The sequence below is a fragment of the Myripristis murdjan genome, chromosome 8 (genome assembly GCF_902150065.1).
Source record: "Myripristis murdjan chromosome 8, fMyrMur1.1, whole genome shotgun sequence".
NCBI classification, from domain to species: domain Eukaryota; kingdom Metazoa; phylum Chordata; class Actinopteri; order Holocentriformes; family Holocentridae; genus Myripristis; species Myripristis murdjan.
The window spans coordinates 27,418,025-27,427,804 of NC_043987.1; the positions used below are offsets into that span (position 1 = coordinate 27,418,025).

Sequence of the window (9,780 nt, forward strand, 5' to 3'; positions counted from 1 at the left end):
CACTCATTATATTAAGCTCATTATGTCTCTTTGCAGCTCAACACAACAGGTTTACTTTATTTTGAACAATGAGATGAATATACAGGCTACACGGATTATAAACAAGGATGCATAGTATACGCTTAAACATCAGAATTATAAGAGATAACACCACACCGACAGAGAAACTAGAAACAAAAAGACTTTTATTATGGAAACAACCGGAAGTGCTAATGTTTCTGTTCCTTGCTGGGTGATGTTCTTCCGGTCCAGGGCTCCCGTCCTGATTCCTGTCAGAATGTCTTGTCTTTTATCTTTTAAGCTTTCAGTTTTTTCCACCGTTTTGCTTCTCTTATGTACCCGATTTGTATGTTGTAACAACGGCAGGAGGGTAAGTGTTAGATGTATTTTTATTCAGCCGGGCGGAAGCTGCACCTGTTAGCCAGCCACTAGCATTAGGCTAACGTACGAATGGCTGACCAGCTAACGGCTAACGGCTCCGTGTCGTTTCCCCGCAGGTTGGCGATGCTCTCGACGCGGAGTTCAGTGGCTTCTCGGTGCCTCTGGAGCATTCATTTGAAGTCGGTGAGAAAATATTCTACTTATGGCCTGTTGCTGTCTGTGGTAATGTGATGTATTAGCTTCAAGTTTCGCTAAAGCTGCCAGGCTAGCCAGAATGCTAGCACCGTTACCCTGTGTTAGCACTGATGAAACTGTAAACCAGGGTTCATTCAACATTCTGACTTTTTTTCTTGTTTATCGGCAGAAGTGGCATGTCATAGAGATTATATGACTTTATTGGACACATTACATAGAGATTATTCACCAAGCCGCGTTGTAGTCAAGTAAACAAAGTTATTTTAAGTATGACCTATATGTAGTAGGCAGGATTGTATTAGGGACTCTATCCAATCCAATCCAATCCACTTTATTTATATAGCACAATTTAACAAACCCAAGGTTTTCCAAAGTGCTGCACAGCAAGATAAAATACCACAAAATAACACAACAAAAGCAGAATAAAAAGGTAAAAAAAAAAAACACAGTAGGATAACACGATAAAATAAAATAAGATCAATTAAAATACAATCAGATAAAGTAAATAATAATAATAATAATAATAATAATAATAATAAAATAATAAAACAAAATAGGATAGAATAAATAAAATATATAAAAATATTAAAATAAAATAATAAAATAAAATAAAGTAATAATACAAGTAATAATACTCTATGAACATGAGCCATTGGAGTTTGGGAGAATGAGTTCAAGTTTATTTAAAGGGCAGTGTCACTGTGTAGAGTCTCAAAGGGCCTAACATGCTCACAAATTTTCAACAAACAAAGAAGGAAAAAAAAAAAAAAAAAAAAACACCCCCGAAACCCAGGGGTAACAGGGAAAAATGAATTTAAATCTTGAGAAGGACCACACAGAGAGGAGACCCTGTTCCTGGCCAGCCAGGTGTGCAGTAGACGCTGACCCAGTGTGCCGATTTCAAACAATGCAGTCATAACACTAAACATTGGGAGACAACAGAAGCAGTAGGAGGCTTCGACCAAGGCAGCACACACACACACATACACAGAACGATGACCAGCCACAGCAGCCAGGACAAGGAGGATGATGAGGATGGGGTCGGGGTGGTTGGTTGTTTGAGGTGGGTGGGGGGCGTACCTGGGAAGAAGACAAACACACTTGCATAGGGCATGCACACACACCCTTTATTTGAGGTCATGCAAAACCAAAAACCTGAGCTATTCTGGGTAGATGATGGCCAGAAACTGAAATGGCTCTTTAATGCTGAAATATTTAAGACTGCAAATTTTATTTCTAAGGCCTGGAATAGAGGGGAGCATATTTTGTTTAATTAATGCATAACTTGAGGTGCATATTTTGGAAGTGCCTGGATTTGGATTTGACTTTGTATTCCTGACTTATTCTAATGTTTTGTTTTGTTTTGGTTTGGGTTTTTTGGGGTTTTTTTTGGTATGTTTGAGCATGGTTTGTAATGTGTACAACAGTGTCTTGTAAGTCCATATGGGCTGGGCTTCTGAAAATGAAGCATGACACTTAAATAAAAGAAATCAAATCAAATCAGTCACACACTCACACACAGAAGATGAGGGGGGAAGGAGAGAGAAATGATGATATTCAACAACAAGGCATTCGTTTTTATCCTGCACATTCCATCTCTATGAAGTGAGGATTTCTAATGCACTCACTTGTAAGAGGAGGAAAAATAATCACAGCTGGACCAGGCACACAGGTTTACATACTTTTTTTAATGTGTCATTTTGTTCGATGACTGGCTGAATAACAGGTGGATTAACAAATAAAGGAAAATGTATTGATTAGGGGTGTAAAAACTGAACCTTAAAAAACAAACTGTTCAAAACACAGTGCACCCTAAAAAGTTGTCACCAGTGATGTTTGGACCTCCTGAGCAACTGGGAGTTACTTGACTATGAGTGTTCATTATATTTTGAGCTGAGAGATGAAAAGATGTCATGTTACAAACACATCCTCACACAAACTCAGCTGATGAATTAATGAATATATTTTCATGTGTGTTTTAAATAGTCGTACGTTGACGTTTGCCTTTGTAAGAATGTTTGTTGATTTCATATTGTTATCCCAAATCTCTAAATGAAACAGACAACATGGGAAATGGAGGTGTTCTTTTTTTCCCACACCAAGCAAACTGAAACCGAAATTGTGACCCCAAAAACCGCAAGTCAAACCAAATCATAGCTTTATTGAACCCTCACACCCTGTACTGATTAGTGCTGCTTGATGAATTTGATACAGGCAGCGTTGCGAAAAAGTCTTTGAAACAGACATTAAATTTCCATATTTTTGAATGGAGTGTCATACATCCGTCAAAAACACAATCTTATGTATGTATTCATGTTTTCTAACCAGATCTTATGACTGAAGCTGTTTTCTGTAGACCAACTCATGTTGATAAGTAGTTTATGTTTGATGAGTTGTTGTCACAGTAAAAGGATCTAAGCACCATCTCCTTGCTTTTGAAATATTTTCCTGTTGTATATAAATCATTTCACATATACCGGTATCAGTGAGTGACCAATTAAAGCCTGTTCACTGATGTCGTGCCAGTCATCATTGTTGTCTGTCATCTTCCCTGTCTCAGATGATGTGGCGAAGTTTCGGGTTCGGGGAGCTCTGGTGTTGAAAGCTGGCAGGGAGCCCAGCGTCTCTCTGTCTCAGAACCAGCTGTCAGAGGAGGACAGGACCAAACTGAAGGTGAAATATGACACCTGCTGTCGCTTTGGCTGGATCATCACTGCATTCGTTTACCTGTGAATAAACACAATTTCTGTCTTCTCCAGCCAGTAGAAGATAGTGAAAGCTACCACAGAGTTGAATCGAGGGCAACTGGACTTGTTTGTCGATTCTCAAAGACGTTTGTCTTCTCAAGAAGCTTCTTCGGTTCTGACAGTTGGCGGTGAGGTGAGGTGAGCCGAACGACACTTAAATACCTGGGACTCACCGCCGTCTGTCAGAATTGATGAAGCCTCTTTGAGACTCTACAAACATGTCCAGTTGACCTTGATTCAACTCTGCCGGTAACCGTGACCTGGATGACTGAGAATCCACACAAACATGGTGAAAGCTACATTTAGCTAGAACACATGCGTCTGTGTTCCCTGGGTAATAACAGAATGTCCTTTGCAGCGTAGCCAGCGAAGAAAAGAGCTTGTCTGCATGTCCTTTGCTGCATGTCGTCCCCCCTCTCTCCCCCGCCCCTCCTGTCTGTCTCCACTGTGACTGTCAAATAAATGCCAAAAAAATGATCCTACAAAAGAAGAAATGCTGTGCTTGATGAATGTCCCTAATATTATGGGAATGCTAGTGAGCATAGCCAATATTTATATTAGTCATTTTGACGGTTTTCATTTTGTTTGGGTCAGTTTATAAAGGGTGTATCGCAGACATTAAACATTACTCACAGTATTTGCAAATTTGTTTTTGGACCCTGATTAAACAAGATCTTTTTTCCATAATTGCATTTAGAATGGCAGTAATGTGTGAAAGCAATGTCACAGATTTTATGTAAGAGTTATTACGTTGCCTTTGCGGAGATGGCTATTATTTGATTTGGCAAGGGTAAGCCATGGGTTCCAACCGTGATCATGTATTTAACACGTCTGTTTTGAACTTGGATGACCTGACAGGAAGTGGCTGCAGTGGACGGCCTGTACAGAATCAGAGTGCCTCGCGTTTTCCTGCAGGCCGACAGGCAGACGGAGCGGCAGATGGAAGGCTACCTCACAGCGTTTGTCAGAGCCGTATGTATTTCACTCACCTACTCATCAATATACTCATCAATATACTCATCAATAGACCTTTTAAGGGATAAGATCTGCTGTTGCTAAAAAGACTCCATATATACATGAGCATCATCACCACTCCAAAATGAAAACTGCAATGTTTTAACAGTAAAGTAAAACCCACAAGCAATTTGTGCCATCAGTTGTATATTGTGCATTATTGTCTTTTGAAGCGCGTATATAGAAAATGTCCTTTTCTGTTCTCATATTTTGACTCAATACTTTTATATTATTTGTCTGCAACTCCTGTGGTTGTTTGGATGCTAGTTTCTTGGCTGAATCACCTGTGAAAAAAAGATACTTAATCTCAGTGTGGAGTGGTTAATAAAGGCTTTTAAAAACACAACAATAAAATAGTTTGTCATGTAATCAAAGTACTTGCATGACAACATGATAGCATTTTTACCGAGTGGGTCCTCAGTTTTTTGGAGGTCTGAAACAAATAAATTCTTTTTTTTTTTTTTTTTTTTTTGACACCACAAAATGGATATGCTCAGCTTTTTTGGAAATATAGAGGCCTTTAATTCTCCCATGTGTCAGTAAAGGTTTGAGTGATAAGAGTTTTTCAAGACTGGTACTGTTTTTGGACTGAAAATACCAATTTTTGTGCCATTACCTCAAAAGCTGCCCGTTTTCATGCCAAAAAATAATTTCATAAGTATTCATTTGTGCTGCTCTGACTTCTATTTCTGTCAGGGTGGAAGAGCCTCTGAGTCAGCATTTAGATCATCATGGGACACTAAAACACTCGGCTGAAATCCCAGATGATGCTAACTAGGACTTGAATCTGGTCAGAATATTGCGTTACAATTAGTTCAGACTGTGGGATTCTCCATACAAAGTAAGTGGAGTGTTGAGTCCTATAAATCAAACAAACTGCATCATGCATCAAGGCTGACTCTAGTATCTGGGTTTTAACAAAAGGTCAACATCGGCCCCATATTTCAGCAAAATCATCTATCAGTCTAACCCTAGTATCTGGTGTCAACCCTTATTTCTTTCTGCTCCACAGTGTGCCATGGTGGAGTCCCATCTGAGTGACGTGATCGCCCTCCACACCGACGTCTCTGGCTACCTCATCGGCGTCTCCATCGTGACGTTTCCCGGCGCCTGCAGGGGCACTGAGGTTGAGGATGAGGTGGACCTCGAGGTTTTCAACACCACGCTGAGCATCATGGCTCCTGTGAACGCACCCGGGTCAGTCCTGGATAATAACCCTTGTTACATTTTTAGGGGTGGGAATCACAAGAGGCCTCATGATACAATATTGTCACGAAATATGCAGAGTTTTGCAGTAACATGTATTGCAGTTTATTACTTTTTTTCAACCGCAAATTATGTGCCCAAGGGAATACTTTGTTAACATCTGTTTTATCGAATAAGATACAAATTTCATTCTGTTTATCTCACTTCAATCAATTTTATAGCAGCAAAATGGGATTGTCAAGCAGATCTGTCATAAAAACCTTTCATAAATGTTGCATTGATTCTTGGCGATGCAGTATCAACACTTGCCGTCTGTGTATCAATACAATATTGCCGCACAACATGTTGCGAAATTATGCTGTGTTCATTTTTCTCCACCCCTATAAATCTTACCACTCATCTTTCTTAATGCTAAAAAGAAACTCATCACCGTCTCACTATTATCTTGCTACCTATCTGCTATTTATTGATGCTTGGCTGCTGGTGTGTGCACGCTGGTTCGGTCCGCTACGTGCCAGTGTCTGCTGTGTATAAGGGAAATCCCCCTGTGCACCCCCTCAGATATCTTTTATTCAGCCGTATTTCCCCCCCGGCTTAGCAGCACCACCTCTCATCCCACCGGCAGAACAAACCCCTGTGCACCTTCTGCCTCTCACACAACCTTCTGCCTCTTCTTTGGGACTATTTGAACGCTAATTGTCACCTTTCCCCCCAGACCTGAGACGGCTCTGTTTCTTGAACGAATGGAGCAGGAATTGGAGAGGAAAGGGAAGAATCCACAAGAGCAGAAATCCTTCTTTGCCAAATATGTAAGTACTCCCACTGAATACTTCTGACAAGACCACCGATCTGCACCTTAAGGTATTCTCTCGCCCTTCTCTAAACGGGGTCTGATGATTGTAATTGCCGATAGACTGAAAGGATGAATGAAAATGTCTGTTTTGAATATTTAGTTAATCTTCTCTATGGTTCATCCCACATCAGGCTCAGGCTGAACAAATAATCTAATATATTATCAAAACCACAATATAGCAAAAAGCAGTATCCAGATGGCACGAGCTGCAGTTTAAATGAGCTTAAATGAGACAAAATATTATTATTATTGACAAAATATTATCATAAGGAATGTATTGTGGAGCTACTGGAACAAAACCCAGCAAAAATCACATCACTATTTGTAATGAAAATGCAAAAATGATCTTACCTACTAAAACTGTGACTCATACCAAAACCATAATATTTGTCAAAATAATTGTAATATGACTTTTTTTTCATATCCTTCAGCCTTACATCAGACCTCACTAGACTATTACTCAATAAATAAAGTATGTACTGAGATAGCACAGGAATTGCACCACTACTGCAGTTTCAAAAGTGTGTATTAGTTCACTGTGCAAATATTTCTCCATTTGACAGATTGTTTTTTTTTTTTTTTTTTGAAATTATCTTTCAAATCAAAACAAATCCATGCACTTAAACCTGCCGTGGACAGGGTCTGTGCAGAGTAAATAATGTAAAATAAAGGTGTAATGCAGGAATATTTTTCCAAATGTGGAAATACACCCCTTGTGTTGGAGTCTGTGTTTTGTATTCCTCCTGCCGTGTGTGTGTCAGTCTTCTCTGTTAAGTTGTCGTCACTGTGTGAGGCGGTGCAGCAGGTTGGACTCTGATCTGCACTGCCTCGCCTCCCTGCGCTGTTGGTGTTGTCTCGTGCTGATAGGCCCGCGCCACCCCTCCCAGATTGTTCAAGGGTTCAGCCAGGGAGTTCTGTTTTTCATTTTTATCACATAAAAAAAAAAAAAAAAAAAAATCATCTTTTTGAACCAGCTGTGAAATTTTGTTTATCCATATTTGATGTTTATTTGATAACTAAATGTAATGCACAGCCCATCTCAGAACAGCCTGAATTCATTTATTCGTTTGTTTTCAAGAGCATGTTATGTTATCTCCATGTTATCTGCAGTTGTTTGTACATTTTAAGGGCTGTTACAAACTCTATGCAAGGCACGTTTACACAAGGGGAGCTCCTCATGTTCATGTTTAGCTGGAAATTTGTAATGCAGCTCAAGTGTGTGTTGCAGTGTCACATGTTTCAGGAGAGGCACTAAATGAAAATTGCTGGTAACTACCAGTGAGGAGGAAGATTTTGTTAGTTGTTTGTTTTTGTGTAAAGAAATGGCAATGATGGCAGATTTTGAAAAGAGTGGCAGTTTATTCATACCGTCTTTGCAAAACTTTTTTGAGAAGTGACAAAGCATTAATTCAGCTGAATTCAGTTTTTAAAGCACACATTTCTCCGTGGTGGCCATTTTTAAATCCCCTCTGTTGCATCATATTGCTCTTTTTCCCCGTGTGGGAAAAAAAAAAAAAACATCTATAACTCCAGACTGGACCAGAAGCTGGTGTGTTTGTGTGCTCTGTGTAAGCAAACAGCTTGTGTCAGTCAAGAGCTTTTGTTTGTGTAGTTTGTGCCTTGCATAAAGTATGTGATGGGCCTTGAGCTGTCTGTGGCTTTCAGTGGAGCCCTGTCTTTATTCTGGCTGTGTTTCTCATTGTGGCTCCCATGCAGCCTCGGTCTCATGTCGTATCGCTTGGCTCGCCCGAGCTCTGTGACGATCTCTAACTCTGTTGTGCGCTGCGCTGCGTTGTGCTGTATCATGCCGTGTTCAGTGACCTGTGTTGACTTGCTGCTGTGCTGTGTTCCAGTGGTATTTGATTCTGGGAGGTGCAATCTTCCTCATGGCCACCAGTTCGGCACAGCCCCCAGCAGGGGGAGACAGAGAGCAGAGCTGATTCCCACTCAAGTACTGTTTTCACTTTTGGCTTGTTCAGCAACTCACTCTGGGCTGTCTGTCTCCCGTCTTCCTCTAGCAAGTTATGTGTTTAACGTCTAAGCAGTGTGGCTAACTCAAATCCATCTCCCTCATTTCCTGCTCACTCCCTCTTTTCCACTTTTCAGTTTCATCTGGGTTCAATGCCAAAGGCATTTCAGACTGATTACCTATCTTTATTCACACTCTCTATTCACAATACTCTGTGGAAACCTCAAATTGACTCCTCATCGGAGGAAATACCAGAGTGCCTCCGTGCCAAAAACATTTAGTATACATGTATGAAAATATATGATAATTTCGTAGTGTCACTGTAAATGTTTATGATGTGAATGTTTTTGCCATTTGACCCTGAGATATGCTCTTCCGCCCTATTCAACAGTCTCTTTATACATCTGTGCACTTTTTTTCTTTTCATCTGTTCAGAAAATGAGTTGGACCTAATCAGGAGTGAAAGAATCAATCTGGAGTTGTTGAAAAGAAGCTTTAGTAATCACAGTTAATTTGATGTGTTGAAAACAAAGACATCACAACATTTTACTCTGTTTTTTCCTCTCTCCAGTGGATGTACATTGTGCCTCTGGTTCTCTTCCTGATGATGTCCGGCGCTCAGGACCAATCAGGAGGCGGGGCCGGCGGCGGAGCAGCAAACGGAGGCGGCAGATGATCACCATGCCAATTTGATTTCTCTCGTTTTAGTGTGTGTACAGTCGTTTGTCGAACCTTAAATCTCTTGAACAGTTTCTAATTGCTGTACATAATGCTATTCAAAGAAGATAAATCTGACACATCAGTTTAAAGGTGCAGTCTGCAAAATTTCTGATGGTCAGTTGAAGTGAGAACCTTTTTAGACTTAACTGACAAAAAAATTAGGAATAAACGCCTAATTTGATGGTTGAGTCTAGAAGGTTCTGACAGATAGATCATGTGCTCGTTCAAGTTTTTTCTTTCCTACTGACACCGTTAAGCAATTTTGCAGACTGCACCTTTAAGTTAAATGACAGATGATCTACCTTCTAGAGGTTATGTGAAAGGACTGCATTTTTAATACTGAAAAATAAAGTATTTATTAACTACCTGACATTATTTTACTCCTGTGTCTTCTTACAATACATTTTAGATTAATCAGATAAGAGAGTGATTATGTTTTAGATTACGACCAGGTATGAACAGGTGAGGGTTGATTATGAATTTAAACTTATGTCGTTTGAAATTGAATTTTCTCTTTAACAACATATTGAAAAGGACCTCAAAGATATGAAGCTAGTAAAAGAAATGTTCATGAGATAAAACAATGAACTGCATTTCTAGTCACACACTTTCCAAACGGCCCTAATAGAGGAGTTGAAACTTGCACCACTCGTGCCAGAGCAATTGAAGATTTTGTTTTGTTGAAGATTTTGTTT

The 9,780-nt window shown here is 39.9% G+C and overlaps 1 protein-coding gene across 2 annotated transcripts; it reads left to right on the top strand.

The window, feature by feature from the left end:
• The first annotated feature begins 206 nt into the window (after window positions 1-206).
• Window positions 207-9,455, top strand: emc10 (ER membrane protein complex subunit 10). 2 transcript variants are annotated; one of them, XM_030058730.1, is made up of 8 exons: window positions 207-370; window positions 498-564; window positions 3,137-3,249; window positions 4,182-4,295; window positions 5,350-5,534; window positions 6,259-6,352; window positions 8,250-8,347; window positions 8,937-9,455. In XM_030058730.1, exons 1-7 carry the CDS (start codon window positions 236-238, stop codon window positions 8,334-8,336), a joined length of 795 nt encoding a protein of 264 aa, XP_029914590.1. In that variant the 5' UTR covers window positions 207-235; the 3' UTR covers window positions 8,337-8,347; window positions 8,937-9,455. The 2 variants fall into 2 exon arrangements, with proteins under 2 accessions (XP_029914590.1, XP_029914589.1); XM_030058729.1 differs by lacking the exon at window positions 8,250-8,347.
• Window positions 9,456-9,780: the final 325 nt, after the last annotated feature.